Source organism: Strix uralensis, chromosome 5, assembly GCF_047716275.1.
Source record: "Strix uralensis isolate ZFMK-TIS-50842 chromosome 5, bStrUra1, whole genome shotgun sequence".
NCBI classification, from domain to species: domain Eukaryota; kingdom Metazoa; phylum Chordata; class Aves; order Strigiformes; family Strigidae; genus Strix; species Strix uralensis.
In genome coordinates, this window is record NC_133976.1 from 14,561,252 (window position 1) to 14,583,690 (window position 22,439).

The 22,439-nt window shown below is 36.4% G+C and overlaps 1 protein-coding gene across 10 annotated transcripts in view; it reads right to left on the reverse strand.

Annotated features, from left to right (window-relative positions):
* Positions 1-22,439, reverse strand: part of ORC5 (origin recognition complex subunit 5) — a 75,407-nt gene that overhangs the window by 37,604 nt on the left and 15,364 nt on the right. For 6 of the 10 annotated variants that reach the window (XM_074869922.1, XM_074869924.1, XM_074869923.1 and 3 more), the window contains exons 8-13: positions 19,788-19,836; positions 19,140-19,230; positions 16,851-16,903; positions 14,570-14,682; positions 10,951-10,998; positions 6,923-7,033 (exon numbers count right to left, since the gene is read on the reverse strand). In XM_074869922.1, coding sequence (XP_074726023.1) covers positions 6,923-7,033; positions 10,951-10,998; positions 14,570-14,682; positions 16,851-16,903; positions 19,140-19,230; positions 19,788-19,836 — 465 coding nt within the window. Of the gene's footprint in view, positions 1-5; positions 1,771-1,804; positions 2,972-6,922; positions 7,034-10,950; positions 10,999-14,569; positions 14,683-16,850; positions 16,904-19,139; positions 19,231-19,787; positions 19,837-22,439 lie in introns of those variants that run through there. The other 4 variants (XM_074869925.1, XM_074869927.1, XM_074869931.1 and 1 more) reach the window with 4 other exon arrangements.

A 22,439-nucleotide genomic window follows, 5' to 3' on the forward strand; every position in this document is an offset into this window, starting at 1 on the left:
TAGAAAATAAAAAAGTTAGGAGAACTGAAATGATTTAAAGAAGCAATTGAAAAATCATTTTCGTAGAGAAAAAAGTATTGGTTAATTTTGGCTTATAAACCATAACTATAATAACAAAAATATCTACTTGCTTACTAATTGTTATGAAATTAACAACCCTTGTTCCCTTCAACATAAAATGAGCTGATTTAATTTAAATCAGTGCTGATAATTCTTGCACGACATTTCATGAATAAATTCACTGATGCATCCTATACTAGGGCACATTTTTATAAAGAGAATAATTTTATATTTCTGTCTAAATGTGGGAAACCTAAAATAAAGTACTCTTCTACAAACCAGAACTGAGTAGACTTGCCAAACCTTTGCAAAATGCATTTGCAGTAGGCATTATAAAGTTTCTTTGTATCCCTCCATTCTGTAATTATTGTGCTTGGACACAATGCACGTTTCATATTCTGCACAGGGGTCCATGTGGACACACAAATCATACTCCTGGTTATTCCCCAAGCCTGAAAAAGCATCAACTGTTGTATCTAGGTAAGGAAAACCTATGACTTATCTGTTGTTGGGGGATGTAGACTGCATACCGCATAGTTGCACTGTTTTTAGCACTGTGTGAAAATACATTTGCATTTTTTCACCATTAAAAAAAAAAAATTTATCTTTCAAAATACTTCAGCCACTTGCTCGACCTAGCCATATATCCAACCAGAACATTAACTGTGCGAATTCTGTTCCAGGCACAGGACATAACTGCTCAGTGCCAACGGCAATATAATCTTAAATCTGTTAAATTACTACACAAAAGTGCATTTGAAGAAAAACATTTAAAGATCTTGTCCTCTGAAATGGCTGCAGAAATCAATAGTGCCTTAACCTCCACTATCTCTTGGTTTAAAAACCAAGTAAATAAATTCAATCAAATTCAGTGACATGTTACAGTAACAACGTATTAAAAAAATAGCATCATGACAAACTAGAACTACTAAGAAAAACAATGAATATTCTGGAAGAAAAGGAGCACTGAAAACTTCAAGTGAATGTAGAACTATATTCACATACGTACTGACATCAACAGTCTAAAATAAAAAAAAAAATCGTACTTTAACTTCCTCTCAAACAATACTCACTAGATATGTGAAAATTGTATTTTAAAATAGCACAAAAACAAGAGAAATTTCAACTTTTAAGGGGGTAACTGAAACAATTTTCATTTGCAGAAGTGGAAATTTGCACATTAGGGGTTTTTTTCCCCCCTGGTGCTACTCCCCTGTACCAGTTAGCGAGGAAAAAGAAAACAAATGAGCTCAATTCTTTTTCATGTAACCTTATTACTGCAAGAAGTTACAGCAGAAAAAACTTAGGTCTCATATGAATTGCAAAGATGACACTTCTGAAAGGAACATGTTAACTTTTTGTTTGAAAAAAAGTATGATACAATTTTAAGGACTAATTAACATTAAAAGGCAAAAGTTAGATTAAGATTCAAATTTTAAGTTAAAATTCTATTTAGTAAAAATGAAACACTTTCAATAAACCCTAGCATTAAACAGAAAATTGAAATTTTGCTGCTTATTAGCATCAAAGTTTCATTTCTGAAAAGCTAATAACCAGAATTTTCATGTGAATAGAAATTATGCACAGAAACAAGAAGCAATAAGAAGTAGCACGAAATCAGCAACATGACAGATCTTAAAGCAGCTGCTAGTCCTTCTTGAATCTTGACTGGGATTGTTGATCAACTTTAAAGCCAAGGCATGCTATTTTCTGTCAGTACATGGGAAGAATTAATAAGTATTTGGTTCATGTACAGCCTTTCAGTTTACAAATTAAAGAGCACATAAAATTAATGTTGAATCAGTTAAGAAGCCAAATATTTGATTTAAAACATTTTAAACTTCTGCACAATTCAAGAATCATTTCCATGCTGTACACACAAACAAGAAAATAAACGCTTGTGGTATATAACAGTAAAATATATCGATACTACTAAGGACAATCCAACTCCTAAATATTTACTTTATTTGAAAAATATATTTACAGAATAACTAATGGCAAAAATCAGTAGAATAGACGTTATAACTATTATAGTTATATACCTATGGAATATAAATTATAATTATTCAAGAAAAAATACAATTAAATATTATGCCTAGATTAAGCTACTTCCAAAATATATTTTAAATTCTGTTGTATTTTATGTTACTTTACATTAGACATTTCAAGAATTTTTAATTTAAATTTAATGCAAAAAATGTTGTAATAATAAAATTTTTTTAAAATTATGAATTATTATTTTGGTATAAACAGATTTAATTTCAACTTCTTTACCATAACCCAGTTAAGGTTTAATACAATCTTTTTATATTTTTATAGCTTAATCTGCATATATTCAGAAAAGTAATTACAGTTCTTCTTTGAGAACACTGCCATCTAGTGTACAGTCTAAATTAGGATGAAGCATGCATTTGAACTTTTTAATTCTGCAATTTAGTCTAAGACAGAATTACATTCCATGATGAAACTATGTCTTCAGTACTACTTAATTGTGCACTGGAATAATGACATTTGTTCTCTCATCTGGAAGGCATGTTAAACATGCAAACATATTAATTCTGAAAATATATTGTAAAACTCTGTACATAACACATTCACATCATAAGTATACCAAGATGTATTTGACAGTCAAAAATAAGAGAACATACAGCTAACATCCTACACAAGTTTTCCTGTGTAGTGCTCCCAGTCTTATCATCATTCCCTTTCACATTACTTGAGTAAATCAAACTGAAGTTTGCCCCTTGAGACTGGCAAAATACAGGCAAAGCTCTGAATTTCACAGTTGCAGTTGGACAGTCAATTGTTTAGCTTCTTTCCTGTTCTTTCATCTTATGCCTTAAAGGTTGCACTCTTTCCATCTTAAAAATGAAACGTTGTGGAAAGATCACAGTGACAATGTCTTCAAACACTTGAAGGCAGGCAGATAGAAAGAAAGAAAAAAGCCTTAAAACAAGAAGTACCGCCTACATGGTGGATCATCAGTAGATTTAGAGCACAAGTGAAACCAGTCTGAACATTACTTGCATTATATCTTATTTTCTTCTCAGTTTCTGTAAGTCTCAAAAGACTCCATTTCTTACTGAACTAAACCTAGATCAATCATTGCTGACAAACTAACATCATTAAACAAGACAACAGCCTTTTGCCTCAGTATTCCAGTTTCAGCTTCAACACTTTGTGTCTTAAATCAAAAATTGCACTAGAGCAAAACACAAACATCCTGTAAGGAAAGCGGTGTGACCAATACCTTCACTGACAGACTTCATCAACAGACTTCACAGTACAGTTAATTAAAGAATCAACAAGGCACTCATACAAAAGCAATTATCTCGGACTATATCTGACGCTAGCCAGAAAAAAAAAAGTGAATAGATATAGGTGGCCAAATTTATGCATTTTTATGAACATTCAAATACAAAAAGGAAGTCTAAAGAGGGTGGAAGCAAGGACAGGTAGCCTGGGAGGAGTACACAGAAACTGTCCAAGCAGGCAGGGATCAGGTTAGGAAGGCCAAAGCCCTGACAGAATTAAAGCTAACCAGGGACATCAAGGGCAACAGGAAAAGCTCCTATAGGTATGTCAGTGATAAAAGGAAGACTAGGGGAAAATGTGGGCCCTCTCCAGAAGGAAACAAGACACCTGGTTACCTGGAATATGGAGAAGGCTGACGTACAAAACAACTTTTTGGCCTCAGTCTTCACCGACAAGGGCTCCAGCCACACTGCCCAAGATGCAGAAAGCAAAGGAGGGGACTGGGAGAATGAAGAACACCCCCACTCTAGGAGAAGACCAGGTTCAAGACCACCTAAGGAACCTGAAGGTGCACAAGTCCATGGGACCTGGCAAGATGCATCCACAAGTCCTGAGGGAAGTGGCAGATGAAGTGGCTAAGCCACTATCCATCATATTTGACAAATCGTGGCAGTCCGGTGAAGTTCCCACTGACTGGAAAAGGGGAAACATAACCCCCACTTTTAAAAAGGGAAAAAAGGAAGACCCAGGCAACTATAGGCCAGTCAGTCTCACCTCTGTGCCCAGCAAGATCATGGAGTGGATCCTGGATCCTCCTGGAAACTATGCTAGGGCACATGGAAAACAAGGAGGTGACTGGTGACAGCCAACATGGCTTCACTAAGGGCAAATCGTGCCTGACAAATCTGGCGGCCTTCTATGACGGGGTTACAGTGTTGGCGGACAAGGAAAGACCAACTGACATCATCTACCTGCACTTGTACAAAGCATCTGACACTGTCTCGCATGACATCCTTGTCTCTAAATTGGAGAAACATGGATTTGATGAATGGACACTCGGTGGATAAGGAACTGGCTGGACGGTCGCACTCAAAGAGTTGCGGTCAACAGCTCGACATCCAAGCAGAGAGCAGTGACAAGTGACATTCCTCAGGGGTTGGTATTGGCACCGGCACTGTTTAACATCTTTGTTGGCAACATGGACAGTGGGATTGAGTGCACCCTCAGCAACTTTGCCAATGACACTAAGATGTGTGGTACAGCTGACACACTGGAGGGAAGGGATGCCATCCAGAGGGACCTTGACAGGTTCAAGAGGTGGGCCCATGCAAACCTCATGAAGTTCAACAAGACCAAGTGCAGGGTCCTGCACATGGGCTGTGGCAATCCCAAGCACAGATACAGACTGGGCAACGAGTGGATTGAGAGCAGCTCTGCAGAGAAGGACTTGGGGGTATTAGTGGATGGAAAACTGACTATGAGCCAGCAAAGTGCACTCACAGCCCAGAAAGCCATCGGTATCCTGGGCTGCATCAAGAGAAGTGTGGCCAGGAGGTCACGGGAGGTGATTCTCCCCCTCTACTTCGCTCTCGTGAGATCTCACCTGCAGTGCTGTGTCCAGCTCTGGGGCCCCCAATATAAGGACAGTGACCTGCTTGAACAGGTCCAGTGGAGGACCACAAAGATGATCAGAGGGCTGAAGCACCTCCCTCATGAGGACAGGCTGAGAGAGCTGGGGTTGTTCAGCCTAGCAGAGAGAAGTCTCCAGGGAGATCTTATAGTGGCCTTTCAGTACTTAAAGGGGGCCTATAGGAAAGATGCAGAGGGACTCTAACAGGGAATGTAGCAAGAGGATGAGCAGTAAGTTTTCAACTGAAAGAGGGAAGATTTAGTTTAGATATAAGGAAGAAATTCTTATCTGTGAGGGTGGTGAGACACTGAAACAGGTTGCCCAGAGAGCAGATGCCCCCTCCCTGGAAGTGTTCAAGGCCAGGCTGGACGGGGCTTTGAGCAACCTGATCTAGTAGAAGGTGTCCCTGCCCCTAGCATGGGGGGTTTGAACTAGACGATCTTTAAGGTCCCTTCCAACCCAAACCATTCTATGATAACACTATGGTCCCTGTGTTCTTTGTACTCCAAAGTTGCTATAAGCAGCTACAAGGCTACAGCCATCATCCTGAATCAGGTCAGAAACTGTCTGCTTCAACCACCTTTGGTGTTCCTTGATATGGCATTTGCCCATAGGAAACTTCACATGGCTTTGAAATACTCAGAGTTCTTCTGAAAGCACAGTGAATTCCTGAGGTGCTGTGAGGTGACAGAAGAAAGGCAAGAAACAAGATCACGACGCATAAACATGTCTAAATTTTTTTCAGCCACTTCCTGAACACCTCTAAAAGCTAATCCATTGACCTCTCAAATGATGCAGAGTGTAAGCTGAAAAATCACTCACCTAATTACAAAAAAGTAAATGCTTACAAAACAGACTTTAGAGACTGTTGTCTAATAACTTCTCATGTGTCAGATCATATAATAGCCTTTAGCTGAAGCAGTTTGAGAGAAAACATTATGTGAAGGTGTATGTTGCCTACTGCATCTGTAAAGCACCTGGCTCCTCACCACTATTAAAAAAGATACTCACATACCACTGATTAAATTGAACAGTATGATTAAATAAAGCACTACAATTCTCTAGCTTCTCTACTGCCTGATTTTACAATATATATATTTATGTTTGGTTATTCTACAAAGTTGGGAGATTAATTTTGTCAAACATCTGTGTGAACACTGAACAGCGATGATTAAAGCAGTAGCAAAATTGTTTAGGTATCCTGAGCATGTTTCCTAGAACTTTACATGAACGCAGACATCAGATTTAAATTTGGTTAAATTTAAGACCTAACAAGGAAAGGTAGAAAATATTTCTGTAAGTAAAAGTAAAGCAAAACTGGAAATCAGGAAAGAAATTGAGATCTTCTAACGTGGACATAAAAGATCTAACTGACAATGGAAAATTATTTTTACTTACACAGAGTAGGTATTTACACTTGACAAACCCAGAGCTCTAGAGAAAACTCCAGATTTACTTAATTCTACTCAACTCTATAGTTATGCTGCCATCTAGTGAACGGGATATTGACTCTCCTCTGCAACACTGTTAAAATTGGTTCAAATGAAAAACATTATCCCTAAGATATATGTATCACAGTAAACACCTTACTCTTGCCTCTGCTCCTTCTTCACCACCACATTTTTGTAACACATGTTACAAGGCGATTAATTTTGGCCATAGGACAGTGAACGTTCACTCACTGAACTTGAAATGCAAACATGCAAACAGACTTTAATGAGAAGCCAAAAAACTAATCAACGCAGATCACAGTTCAGAATCAGGAAAAAACCATTAGTAGGTTTCAGACCATTACACAGATAAAGTCTTGAATTCAGAGCTAGTAATACAGATAAATATTACTCTGAGCCTTCAAATTAAATTACCGTTGTGATTGTTTTCTCATTACATTTAATTAGAATGACGACTTACAAAAAACCAATGTAAAACCTTTCCAGAAATTCCAGACAGTAAAAAGGAAATAAAGTAAGTACACACCTGGGAAAATATATTTGCAGTTGGAGCAACTCTTTTATCCACAATACTATATAGTATTGCTAACAATCTGTCCAAGGGAAATGGCTTTGGCCCAAGGAGGTGATTGCTGGTCTGCAACAGAAACAAGACTTTTCAATACAATAGATCTTTCTTGGAGTACCACAAGATGTTATTCGCCCATCTTTTTAGTCTCTGGGTAGGCACTATAATTCACAGTAGTCTATCATACAGCCTACTTACATACTATGGAAAACACTGAATACATGCTTATTGATCAAGGTAAAGATACAGTCACAGAACTCTATTTAACACGGCAAGGGTTCAAACTCCACAATAAATAGGAACATTTTTGAGGTATAACAGAGGATCTGATGCCAAATTTCCTGTCACTAGATTTATAGATTTACTTGTCCTATTAAATTACCTTGCCCAATCTAAGGATTCAAGAGGAAAGACTACATTTTTATGGCATTCTCAAGGTGCACACCATTTTCTTCATTCAACAGTAAGACAAGTTAGTTTTCTTAAAAGCACACAGAATTTATAGCTAGTAAAAAAATTCAAAGGTTTAGATTTATTCTATTGCCTACAGTCAGTCTATAATCCGTGATCACCTACAAAGAACTGCACTAACGGAACAATATTTTTTACAAATCTGTAAAACCATCAAACAACTTTAAAGTATATTTTTGTGTTTTGTTAACTGAAGACAAATATTTTACTAGCATCTGCACTTTGAAAAAAAGCATAAAAAGAGAAGATTCTGCTAAAGTATCAATGTATCCACTTTCTTTGAACCACTTCAGCCAAAGCCTTTTCTCTTCCTGTCATAGAGGTGCAAACTCATAACAAGAGTTTCTCATCTTAAATGCCATATTAAACTACTCTACAGTCTAGAACATGAGTGGAATAACTTGCAGTGGGCACCAATTATAATACAGGAAATTATATTTAAACATAGGAAAAAACTTTTTTTAACCCTGAGGAAGGTTAAACACTACAACTTATTGCCCAAGGCAGGTTGTGGAGTGAGTCTCCATCCTTGGAGATATTCAAAACCCACCTGGGCATGGTCCTGGGCAAATTGGTCTAGGTGACCCTGCTTGAGCAGGGGGGTTGGACTAGACCAATTGTCCTTGTCTACCTCAACTCTTCTGTGAATTCCACTTTCTAAAACCAATTAAAAAAAAAAAAAAATCTCGCTCAACTCTCTCTTCAGGATTAAAATACATTACTCATTTTTTTCCAACAAAACTGCTGAGGTTTTTATATTTTTGGCTGATCTTAACTTTTTAGTTTTCATTTTCTCTTTTGCTTCCTTTACACCACAATGAAAATGTTATCATTTTGATACCAAAACTAAACAAAACATTTTTGATCAGGAAATTAGAAGTGAGAACACTTCAATTTACTGTTTTACACAGGAAATGCCTTTATTACTGTATTTCTACTTTCTTAAAATACACTTAATCATAGGACAATTCTGACTGGAAGCGATCTTAGGAGGTCTCTAGTCAAACTCCTTCTGCTCAGAGCAGTATCAGCTACAAGGTCACACAAGGTTGCTCAGACTTTACCAGTCCAGTCTTGGAAACCTCCAAGGACAGAGACTGCACCACCTCTCTGGGAAACCAGTGTCGCTGCCTGGCTGCCCTCATAAAGAAAAACGTCTTCCTTATATCTAGTATAAACATCTCATTTCAGCTTACATTCATTGTTTCTCACTCTCTCATCATCCAGCACCATATCATATAGTCTTGATGATCTCCTTGCAGGCACAGGACAGGCTGTTAGCTGTTTTAGCCAGCTAAAAACTCATGGGAGGCAGATGCACTCTGAGCCCTCACACTCTCTGCTCTGTAGATCAGAGCACAGTCTGGTTTTGAAAGTTTTTGAGGTGTGATAGCTGTGATAGTGGGGAACAGGACTGCAGGTCCTAGGAGGATCTTCCAGACCTATGTTCCTTTTACTGTACTGTAATCTTTACAAATATTTGCAGAGATACAATTGCCCATATGTAAACTTGTATATTTTGATACTATGATTCTATAGTGAGGGAAAATGAAATACAGGGATAAAGATTACATATGACGCATTACAAATAAAGGCTCATTTGCTTCAGTTGTGTTACAGCTTGTATCAATATATCTTCCCTCAGAGAAGCTTGTCTAAAGACTGATTTACAGATCAGATTCACCTGACTCCAAGTGGGTGCCTGCATGTTAGTATCTTTTCATAGATAGTGCAGAGCTGATCAATGCAGTCATTGGAGTGTAGGGTGTGATTCGTCTCATACTAAAGCAGGTTCCATGTTCAGTCAGATGAATTGCACCATAAACTGTATTGATTAGATCTTTACTGGCTATAACAGGAATTTAGGAAACTAGTTTGGCTGTACATACGTACTTGGCAGGAAGTTAACATTAGATTAAATAAATCCTTCCTTAAAAGTTTAGGCAGGCTAAAAATCCGTTTCTTGATCCTTAACTCTGTTCAGTTAAGAACATTTGTTTGAGTTACCCTCAATTTACAGTTCTTTCCTTAGTACCTCCTTCTCTTCTGTTTTTGTACCTACTCAGCAGCATTTAGTTTGCTGCAGGAACAATAATAAAATGAAAACCAATTTATCATTAATGCAGGCACTTTGGAACACTAAGTAGTGAACTCAGATACAAGTCCATTTAACATAAACAATGACGCAAGAGAACAAGCTCTACAGTACAGTTAAGGTGACCACGACCTCGGTACTTCTTCATCAAATCTCTATTTTTCCATTTCTTTTACATTGTTAGCTGTTCCCATCTCCCTAGCTGTTCCCATCTCATCATCCAAGTTGGAAATCTATTGCCAAGAAAGAATAAAACACCTTTCCTGCAGAGGATACAAGGAAAGAACATAATTTTTGTCTAAGACATAATAATTATTCCTTTCCTGAAAATTATTTATCAACTAATTAAGAAGCAGAGGTATTTCAATATAGCCATCCTGGAAGTTCTCAGGAGTTCATGTGCCATGGACAAAACACACATGAGGTCTACATGTACAGGACACATGCATTCAGAGACCAGAATTCTTGAATTTACATAAGTATCTACCTAGCAGTGCAACACATTGCAATGTTGAAGTAAAACAATGCTCACTTTCACATGCAAAAACTGAACATGTGCAAAAAGAGAACTTGGAAAAAGTCTCTGAATAGCCAAGGACTCTGTCCTCCTGCAGAGGCAGGAGAAAAATAAGGGAAAATGCTATAGGCAGGAGAAGAAGCAAAGGCTTATTAGGCTAAGTATCATATTAAAATTTTTCTCATGTTATTTACACTGCCTGTAGCATAGAGAAGAAAAGGATATAATGATTGTTTCAGCATGGATTTAGTGCTGTTTGCACTGCTTTCATTTACGGATTTACTTAAAAATAAGTCAACAAGTTACAAGTATTAAAATTTACTTTCTCTTTTTACATTACAGTTATAAATATACATACAGGTATTTGCTTTTCCTAGCATACCAAGCCTCTGTCAGTAAGAACTGGTATAGCTCAACTGAAATAAATTATATTTAGCTATTTATAACCATGAAAATGTTAGTTACTAGCATTATGGAATAGGCTAAACAACAGACAGGAGTGCAAAGTTTCCAAGTCTCAACACACAAACTTAAGCTCTTATACCCCATCATTGGGAATTAAAGTAACTTGACTTTCAGAACTACTAACGACTTATTACTCTAACATCTTTGAGAGAAATTCTGATATCTGTCTCTTCCATGTATGATGTCCTTTAACTAGCTTTATTAAGCTCATTGTGACACACAAAAATACAGCTTCAGGAGAAAAATTTGTGCTACAGTTAAATTTCAATTAAATAAAAATGTGTGTATCATACAGAAATTTTTATTATACAAAACAAATGCACCAATAATTGTTATTTATGCAATTCTGTTGTTCCTACAGTAAACAAGGCAAAACAAAATACAAAACCAGTAAGAAGTATTTGTTGCCAAGATCAGCTTAGAAAGATAAATACATACCTTTTCATGTTTTTTCATAAAGTTGGTCTTTCTAATTTTCCCATGATGCTGTAAACAACACACAAGAGCAAATATTATATGTAAATTATTTTATGCTCCCTTCTATAGCAAAGAGAATCAAAACAGTCAAGAAAGAATTGTACATTACATATGGCAGTACGCTAGTCTGGGTTTGTTTCTTTACTACACCTCCAGTATTTATCTCTGATGTTACTAGCAGTCCTTCTTACCAGAAGCCCTAAAAAATTATAGTTGCCTTACTTCTTGCTTCATTGTGTCCCAAGTGGTACAAAGCCAAAACACACTAATATTTTTTGGTGACATGCATTAGTTTTTTTTCCTGATCTAGTCAGGGACTGATGAGAAAAGGGAGTAAAAATTTGTTTTTAATATGACTTCATCCTTCTGTTATCCTCAATCATCTAATGAAAAAGACAGATCTTTCATTTCTTCCAGAGAAGTTTAAATGATTGGCCACTTCATTTTTAAAATGTATCCTGCATAAAATCCACCTGAATTTTCACCTTGTATCTGCTCCATTTTAGAATTTGGATGGTACACAAGGTGGCAGAATGACAACCAGGAATTAAATCAATACAATAAAAAGATAGTTCAAGGTGCAGGAGCTAAACAACAAACAGAAAGGGGGAGGGAAAGGTACATCTTTTAAAAAGGCACAGTTTTAAGGCAGCCTTAAGAAAGGAAGGACCTTAAAAAAGGAAGGTCCAAAGAAAATAATCAAGTGTTCTTGGATCTCAAATGAAAATGTGAGGACAAAACAAGAACAGAAATATAGTAAACAAGATGTTACAATTGAACAGGTGAAAAAAATTTAAAAATACAAAGAGAGACATGAAGAAAGATGTGTAAATGATGTAAAATTAGTGGAGAGGTACAAGTATAATATTCTTTAAACATAGTTAAATGCTCTTTCTCAAAATATCACCTGATGAGTTTTTCCACAGCCCTGAGAGATATACCTTATTAATAAGCATACCTTATAAGCATGCACAATGAATCAGGGAAAAAAATATCTCAAATGAAGGATTTTTTTTTTTCATTATCATGTTTAAAATCTTGTACTTAGTATTTGTGGACCTCAATGCTCAGCCATGTCAAGACAATCTCAGTAACTGTGGCTCTTCTTGACTGTCTTCTTAATATTAGACAGGGCTTTACACTTCCTTTGCATAATTTGCCAGACTAAACAAAATTTAGTTCATTCGATTAATACATATCAAACATAGAAACAGCAAAGTAATCTTTTTATCATGCATTTGAAAAGATGACTGCGGTGATAACAAAGACCTTTTGGAGGGGAAAATGATCAAGCCTGAGGTTACACAGCATGCTAGTGATGGATCACAACAAACTGCATTCATGCATTTTAAAAGTTATGCTGGGATCTCCATATGGTGTATTGAAGTTATATCAAAAATGTTTCAAAGTAAGTGAGCAGGTACCCTATTTCTGTGCAAGCACAAAGAAATATATGAAATTCAGAGGTAATTTTCAGTTAGTTTTAAATCCTGTTTTCTATTAAAATGATGATTTCACATAGATTGCTATTCCTTTTTGTTTTAAAGACTACCTTTCAAAATCAACTTTGTATTTTTCTCTCAATCTACTGTAAAGCTCTTGAATTTTCACACAACTAATAGCAGCGCTGCCAATTATTATTTCATCGCTTTATCACGCTGTTAGCATTACAGGCTGCCACAAACTGTGACTTTAGCTGTTGTATAGCCCAGCACCTATACTGGTAGTGTAGATTAGCAGTTCAACGACCATCTTTTTGCTTGCATCCCTTTTGCTGTCTAGCAGTCCTCAGTTAAATCACTCCAGAAGATACTTTTCTGTAATCTAATCGGAATCTCATTACAAACCTGATAAAACCATATTCTATTTTCACAGTCCACATGACTCAAAAACACTGAATTTGAACACTCCTCCCAAAAGCACTGGTTTTGCTGGGCTTTGAGATAGATGCAGCTATTTCTGAGATTCACCTTAGCACCTGATGAAGGGCTAACTGCTATCAGATGATACGTAGCAAGAATTGTAACTTCTCCTGCTTCACCAATTCTTGGGAAAAATATTTAATATCACTGACTGAAATACCTTCACAGTCCCTGCTTCAAAAAATCTAGAAGCTCACGTTTATTGTACAAACGTTTAATAGGGTTCACATGCAAGAGTGGAAACTAAATTCAGAGATAGTAAAAAAGGAGAAAGGAAAAAAATTGAGAAGGTTGTTGAGTGAACACAAACAAGAAAGATGCAGCACTGTTTGATAACATGCTTTACTGACTTGACTCTTGTAAGCTTTCCTGTTTCTTTTGAGTTCCAAGACTGATAAGGAAAAATCTGGGCAAAACCACTTCTTCAGCAAATAAATTTCTTTCTTACAAAGAAATTGCTTTGGCAAAGTAAAAAGAACAAAGGTTGTCCATAAAAAAAAACTTGTCAATCTGCACTTACGGCAAGTAATCCTCTACTCTTCTCAGGAAAGGACTAGACAGAAGGGTGAAACACCTACAGCTTTCAATATAGGATCACACCAGAAACACTAAACCCATATTTAAACAAAAAAATGTACTAGTATATCATCATCATGAACTGCAGTAACCTCTCAAAAATGTGGCTACATTTTTTTCAAGAGAAAAGAAGCATATTTTTACAAATTTGCTTGTTCTCATTTTCTTCAATTGTTCACACCTATTTACCTATCATGAATACCACACACTTATACACACATGCATATATTAATACATACTGTAATAATTTAGAAAACCTTGAAGTTGGTAAAATGCACAGAAAGTATAATTGACCAATCACTTTTCTGATGTCTGTCTTTCTGCCTACATTTTGCCAAATTAAGACCTCTGAAATAACGCAATGAGGCAGGCTTGAGGAGCATGAAGATCCTGGGTAAGAAAGAGACAGACTACAAACTATGGCACCACAGCATTTGTTTGCAGCATAACCACAACACAGCCCAAAGAAAAAAAAGAAGGGGGGGGTGGAAATCAATCTGTACATGGCAAGAACTTACAGAAAATGGGGTTTAGCCCATGATTTGGTAGCAAGGATTACTACATTAATCCTAAAACATCATTTCAACACAACATGTCCCAGCTAATGAAACAACATCTTCTGCAAAAGCCACTGTTCGCATGTTTTTGTTTCAGAAGCTTAAAACTGTATAAGTTAACAATGTACTCTGTCATTTTACCTTATTAAAGGCTAATGAAGCTGTGGGTTGTATCTTACTTCAGAAATTTAAGCATGGCTTATACCTAAGGACAATGCAGGCACTCCACAAAAACCTTTATAAAACAGAGCTGTATCCACTTAAAAAACCAAAGCATAATATTTGTGCTATAACAGTGTTATGCATGTTTTGACATGAAGAGAAAGTTGGGTTTGTTAGACATTAATAATTACTAAGTGACCATCACCAGTCACAATATGTCATCTACAGAAAAACTTCTGATCAAATCAAATGAACCACACACAGAAATAGAGCTCAAAATGAATGGTTGAAGAGTTTTAAAATGGGAAATTCAGTATGCAGGAATCCAGTAAGCAGCACTAAGGAAAAAAAAAATCTTATTACCTTAAGAAAGAACCTCTTATCTGTCCTAACAGGATTGTAGGAGGCAAGGTAAGCAGCTATCAGAAGAAATTTGGAGTAATACGGAAGTTCCACGTGTGTATGTGCAGAGAGTCCTATAAAATAAACAGACAGTTACAAGTCACCAAAACCTACTCTGAACATCCACAAACTTCAAGTCAGACTTGTTCGCATTCTTCTTTTCCTGCTCTACTCCTGTAATTAAACGAGTATGGCTACTTTCTCAATCCCTTTATCACAGATATAAAAATCAGTGAAGGGACAAGGAATGGCACAAAACTAAACAAAATCAACATTCTGAATGTTTTATGGACTCATCTCAGAAGCTGTATTTGAAGCATCAGAGGTTTATAAATCACTAAGGTGTGATCTCCCTAAAAAAAAAAAAAAAATTCCAGGCTACTTTCACTTAAGGTAACTTTTCTGGTAAACAGAGAAGATGAAGAGATGTATTTAAATACAATGGCAGAGCTTTTCTCCAAGAAAACCTTCACGCTGCTCCAGACTGTGCCAAACAGCTCATCCAGGAATGGGGCTGGCATGGTGGAGAAAGAAGCAGTGCTGCACTTCTGAGAAACAGTTCCACATCTCACGATTTTTATTTCCTACAGAAAAGGTTTTCAAATTTTTAAACTTGACCCAGTTGACCTAGCCTGCTACATGTATTTCATTATGATTAAAGTCTCACACATTAAACCACGGAAGAATGACAGAGTCTAGTGAGTAGTTTTCTTCCCTCTTTTTACTTCTACTTTATATTTTTTCCCTTTACATTCCCCCAACTCTTGTCACCATAGTTGCTTCTTTTACACAGCTTATGCACATGAATAGGATGATCAAACCACCTTACTTTATCAGTTGTCTATGGAGACCACTAAAGGGTCTCTCTTGTCCCTTCTTTGCTTACAGGTTTTCACCTCAGCTGTTTGTTGTTCTGTGAAGTACCTGTACCCTTACGCTTTAATTCACAAACATCAGCAAATAAAGATCAAAGAATTAAACATGTTTAAAAATTAAGATCCAGAGCCCCCAGTGTGATGAGAAGCATCCTAGGAGAGCTAGTAATAATTTCCTCTCATATAGGCACAAAAGGACAGCTGTAGTTTCATTTACGATTGTGAAACTGTTTTGTACTGCATGTTAACTACAAAACGCAACACCAAATAAACTCTTACAAATAAACAACTGAGTTTAATACAGAAATATCTGTTTCTACTCTGTTATTCTAGTCTGCCAATATTGCATCATGCACTGACTATTTGCTTATTTACATCCACAGTAAAGTTTTAATAACATACTTAAAAAGCATTTATAATCAAATGCTGTTTACCAACAAGACAATTTTTCCTACTACATGTACATAAAAATCCTAGAAATTGCATTTTAAATAAAGTCTCCCTTTTTGGGGTTGTCAGATGCAAAAAGTATTTCATGGTCATCTGGGCATGGAAGGAGGGAATTCAATAAGAACACTCTGAATCAAACTCCTTTGATCAACAATGTCAAAAAATTACTGATCATAAAGCAAATATAGGAAACAGTCTGATGATTGCAACTATCTTAAGGCAATTTTTAAGTAAGTGACTATTTTACCTACTATCTCAAGAAGATATGTCACGACAAATAATACAGAAAAAAGTGTTCCCAAACTACCAACTGGTCAAAAGACCATGACTGACTGACATCATCAGGAAAATGTTGCAGTATTCCTTCCTAAACTGTAAATGAGAACTGACAAATATATTGAGATTCGACTTTCAAGTCTGTCTAAAGTATAAAAATCAACAAAGCTGTACTCCTCCAAGGAAAGAACAGAAAGAATTCTCACAATTCTGACATTTCTCTTTGCCAAGAAATCAGGACACAGGACAGCTGTTTTGTTTAGGAGTGTGCTAATCCAGTGTAATACACGAGGTATAATACTCCCTCCTTCCCACTCAGACAGTTCTGCCGGTTGGCACACAAAGGTTTGACCATCAGGGGTCAGCCCATTCCTCATTCATTTTTACATAAGAAATACTGATTTAAAGAAATCTGCTTTTACCCACAGAGGACCTTAGGAAAGATTACTCCCAGAATATATGCTAGGGGAAAAAATAGTAAGTCCTTTGTAGAACACATTCTCAAAAATATGATTACCCTGTAACTGAATGCTAATAGGTAGCCTCGTCTACATAATTTCATTCTCATGTTCTCAGATAACAACAATCAAGTCAAACATTACACATTACAAGCCCCTACAGAGAGTTACTGTATCTGATACCTTTCAACTGCCCAGGTTCTCCATCATCACGCTGTAAGCGCTCCCACTGTGAGCTAAAAGACAGATAATGCAAACATATAAAGACAAAGTCTTTGCTAGTCTTTTAGAGAAAACTACCTGCGTGGTACATGTACATTTTAATTTCATGACGCTGGCTAGGATGCAGTAAGAGAATAATTAAAAACACCAAGTCTTACTACCTTGCACATGTTTCAATAACGTGCAGACTACACATATTTGAAAAAACTGCAGAACATAATGTTATATTAAGGTACAAAAGTGAGTACAAGCTAACAGTAAAATACCAATTTCTTTCCATCCAACTACCACCAGTAAGCAACTATCAACAGCATTCTAAGTTTCAAGAACAATATAGAATTGGATAAAAAGTTTTTTTAAAAAAAAATCAAAACTAGCAGTGTTTTTATCTGCTTAATAACTGTTTATGCTAGTGAAAATAATAACTACTTTATAAGGTAATTTTGAAGTCTATGCAAAAAACAAAGCAATATTCGTTCTTTACTGAAAAACTCTGAAGACATCAAGATGGAATGTTTTGTCAGTGAAAAAAAATGCCTGCAAGTAGTTTGGTGTTTTCCTAAACAACAGCAAAAAAATTCACTTTAAAACTTCCCTTAAGGAATTGTTAGAAATGCCATGATTTTAGATCATTTTGTATACCACAAAGGGATAAAAAAACAGGTTTGTTAAAGCACCAATGCTTTTTGTTTTGTTTTTTAAAGATCTCTATGAACCAGGTTTACCAGTCATAAGCCATAAAACAGGAAAACAGTTTAACGAAAGCTGGTGTAATGCTCTAATTATAATGAATGATCAACCAAATTATCAATGAGCAAACTTTTTATCCAATATCTATTTTACAGACAGAAAAGAAAAAGGTTCCTTTTAATCTCCGTTCAGGTAGAACAACGGCCAACAGCAAAGTTCTATTGCTATAACTTACAAGTTGAAGAAAAGCTCAGAGTAATTACAGCTCTCTGGCCAGAAAAACTGATATGGTCATTTTAATTCCTTAAGCATTTACTGGTACACAGAACTATTATGCAGGAAGCTAAATTTTAGAATATAAAAAACAAGTAAAGTTCAAATTTATAATCAAAGAAAACTGTAAACAGGTAAATCTAGTTATTTGGAAACAATTCATAAGCTATTTTATATCATAATCTTAAATTACACCCTAATTAGAGTAGACAATTACACAATATAAACAGTCAGGAAGATCCCAAGTAGACTGTGTATTGAAGATTAATATGAATAGTGAAGATTAATATTAAGGATAAATACATATTTAAGGCAAATAGAATAATGCCTCATTGTACAGTAAAGTCTAGCTCATATGGAGTAAAATCTTTTTGAAGGAGTGATCACTTTTCCAAAACATTTAGCAAAGACTTCTACTACACACCTGGGTTCAGTTACCAGAATACTCTATGGCCTCAATGACATTCAAAGGAAAGAAATCATTGTTTGTATCAAGATAAAGAAATTGAACATTACTGAATTATCTCTCTTTACAAGGCATAACATCATAATGACTCATCTTACAGATGGAGAAGACATTAAATCTGAGCCGATTATTACCATTAAAAATGAAAACCAGCATCTTTTTTCTAGCAGTCTGGCAACATAAGACATAAAGAATCTAAAACCGTATCAAGAGAAACTCAGCCCATTAGCAGGACACCAGCTTTTAATGCTGTCAAAAATGGTAATTCCACATAAGGAAAAATTTGCCTTTGAACAAGGAAATAAGGGCTCAGAAAGCACAGTAAACCTACAAACCTAGCTCTATGAAACAAAACTAAGGAACACAGATGTCCGAAATCTGTAACATCTCATAAGCATTTTGAGGCTTGCATGCATCCTTGGTACAGCGAGGATGTGCCAAGTCAACTTCACAAGCGTGTTTTAAACTGTGCCTGTATACTCTGGTGACGGATTCCCATGCTTGACAGTTTCGTACATAACAGAAAATGGATCTATCTGCATGACCATCCATGAAAAAGAGAACACAATTTGCTGTCACTGCTTTACTTATTAAATATTTCACATGCTACAAATGCTGTTTTGTTTAAAAATTTCCTCCTGAGATACCCCATTTCTAACATTACATGGCAAGAAAGAAATGCACATTAAGAAAAGAGATTGTATCTAGCAAAAAAGAAACACTAGGCATGAAACATAATTGAGAGAGCAAATATTTAGAGAGGAAGCTTGTTAAAAACAGCACTATGAACAAAGCAAACAAGCCCTCATCCCCCAAATTACCTGGATATTTCCCGGAGATAAACAGTGTGCATTGCCTTCTTCAAATGAGGTTCAATATTTTTCCAGAGTTTGCGGGTGTCACGTTCATTTGCTGCACCAAGTCAGAATCACCTCTGTTAAAAATTTAACTCGCGCAACACAAACGCTTACCTCTGACACCTGAACAGTCACAGGCATGACGTTAAGTCTAACACCCCGACTCTGAAATGCTGTATTAGGATGATGCACCATCATCATCCATTTGCAAGCACATGCGACCACACAAGGCTGTTTCTCTGTGGTTACTGTGAGGTACTCTGGGACAGTTTGGCAGAACCTCTGCTCTTATTTTCTCCTTTTAGCCTTGACAGAGAAATGACTTATCCCATTACTTTGCAGAAGTCCTGGTTGTTGAGTGAGGAGAATGATTTATATGGGGGAAGCAAGTTTACATGTTATTTCCATCTCATTTCCATAAAACGCCACCAACAAATGTCATCTATTAGTTCTGCTGCAAATGCTGCCTACTGGGTGCAACGCTGTAAGCAACGCTGTTGTGACAGAGAAACAGTCACAGCACAATGAGGACCAAAGCAAAGTCCTCCACAAAACTTACAGGAGGGCACCTGCACTCTCATACACCTGCTCAAATTCAAGACAGAAGCTTACCTTCTCCTCTAACCACTGGCTCACAGTATTTAGAAAAATTGAGCGCTGCCTACAGAAAGTAAAATGTACAACACATTAAAAAGGTACTATATATTTGATCTAGCTACAGAATATGACAAGCAACATAATTCATCACTTTGCAAAACCAATGAATTATTTTTGAGTCAATAATTATGCCACTTGCTTCCAAACATTATATTGTAAAACATTACATTTCTGTAGATTAGAATACAAACAGAAGTAATCTATCACAGGTTACTTGGTTTTGATCTCAGCAAAAACTGTTTACTGTACTCAGGGTTTGCATTTTTTTTTTTTAAATAACACAGTCATTAAACATTACAAATGCAATAAAAATGCTTGCATGAACTTTTTTACTCCCTTCATTTTGAGTTAAAACTTTCCATTCCAGGAGCAGTTCAGCATGTAGGCCTCAGAAGATACTTACGCACACAAGCAGAAATTATTTTAAAAAACCAAAACAACAAGAAAAAAATCCCCTGCTAACACATTCCATATTCAAGCAAACTCCTTTTGCCTAAGTTGAGAGATTTCTGTAAGGCTGTAATTGAGATTTTTTTTTCTAAAATGATTAAATCAATATCACACAGAATTTTGTGAAGTGACAATCCTCACACTTCATTCTTCTTTTGTCCTATTGCACCTTATTAAATCTCTGTGATAGTATACAGAACTCAATGCCGTAACTTCCACATATAAATCCAGAATGTATTATTAATAATCATGCATAACATACACATTTAGAGCCTGTATTAGACACTATGGAGTTGTTGAGAAGCCTACACACTTGTACATGTCTGTCATTTCCTTATAAAAAGACTTGTCAAGAACAAAAATAATTTAAGGTCTCATTACATAAATCTTTTCACAATGTTGGTATTTCCCACACACACAAACAGTGCATCTAATGCTAATGAAATTATTCTGATAAGCAGAACCACTCAAGTGCATGTCTAGAAGAACTGTGACCCTAGTTTCTATTTGTACCTCCATCAGTTTTCAGCAATCTCATTTAAATATAAAACCTCTACAGTCAACAGAAAAGTTAGCTGAAGTTTAGCTACATCTTCCTGACAGAAATGCAGGCAGGACATTCAGATCATCTCACTAGCACTGATTTGTTTACTGGCCATAACCATCACTTCAAACTTGCACAATTTCCTTGTGCACAGTATAGTTATTTTAATAATAATTTGATTAGATAGTAATTGTTATTGCTATTCAGCTCTTCTTAAGCAAAGGTCATTAGCAAGTAGTTTTTATTTTTCTTCTGTTAGTCTGCCATTACATTCTTCAATTGATATATGATTAAAAATCCTTTTTCCAAGTATCTTCAACATATGTTTGTTCCCCCAGGCATGAGTATATTGCAGGAACTTTGACTTACCTATTACCTATTCTTAATTCCGAAAGACAGATAATGAAAACATTTATGTCAATCCTTACTTCTCTAGGCCTTGGAGTCAAATTAACATGCTATGTTTCTGTAAAACTGTGCAACAGATCTGGCTTGTAGCAGCTTAGTTACCTTAAAATCCTCTGTAGGAGGCAAATCAAGTGAAAATTTTACACTCCTAAATAATATAGCAAAATGTTTCAAATTTTAAGTTACTTTTCCCATAAAGTTGAAGTATAAAGACTGTTGGGTGGCAAGATACATTTAATAAACATGGGAAACAACAGAACTTGAGGCAGGACGTGCTAAGACCATGTAACTGAAGTTGTTCCTTCAAATGTTTAAAGCAGCTGTCTGGCGTTCCCCTGCCTAGTTCAGGAAACAAATACAACAAAACGCTATGTAGGGATTACAGAAGTCCACGCGAACAAGAAGGTAGCAGTAAGAGCAAAGTTACATAACCACATGTAAAAAGAACTTGAAGAGAAAAGCAGCACAACGAGGCTTATCATGAAAGAGTAAAATCCTAACTATTACTTCCTCTGACTGAATTGCAAACAAACAAACAAAAAAATCATTAACCAAGCCTGTAATGGAGTAGTCCCTCAAAAACTGCTGCAGTTCCAACAATTGCTTCTACTGTACTTATCAGTAGGCATAAAAGGTTTCATCACATTTATCTCCTTATCCCAACAGGTGAAAATAGGTAGCCTAGTCTTCTCAGTCACTCTCTGATATCAAGGAACAGCTTGAGCTCAAAAACCCCAACAGAAGTTCCAGGCTGGGTGAACCACATGCAGGCTGGCATCCCATTAGTGCTGCTTTTGTTGCCTCTGACCAGAAAACTACATAGCAATAGAAACCCTTTACAGGCACCAAAACAACTGCAACCTTTGTTACGGATTTTTAGGGAAACTGCATTTTGAGCTAACATGTCCCTAAGAGGGAAGATTTAGACTAGATATAAGGAAGACTTCTTTTATGATGAGGGTGGTGGAACACTGGAACAGACTGCCCAGAGAGGTGGTAGATGCCCCATCCCTGGAAACATTCAAGGTCAGGCTGGATGGGGCTCTGAGCAACCTGAACTAGTTGAAGATGTCCCTGCTTGTGCAGGGTTTGTGTGGTGGGGCTTTTGGTAGGGGGGGGGGAAGGAAGGAAGGAAGGAAGAGGAAGGGGAGGAGGTGTGCTAGAGCAGAGACCACCCCTTGGTGAGACGGCAGGGCCCCTGCTGT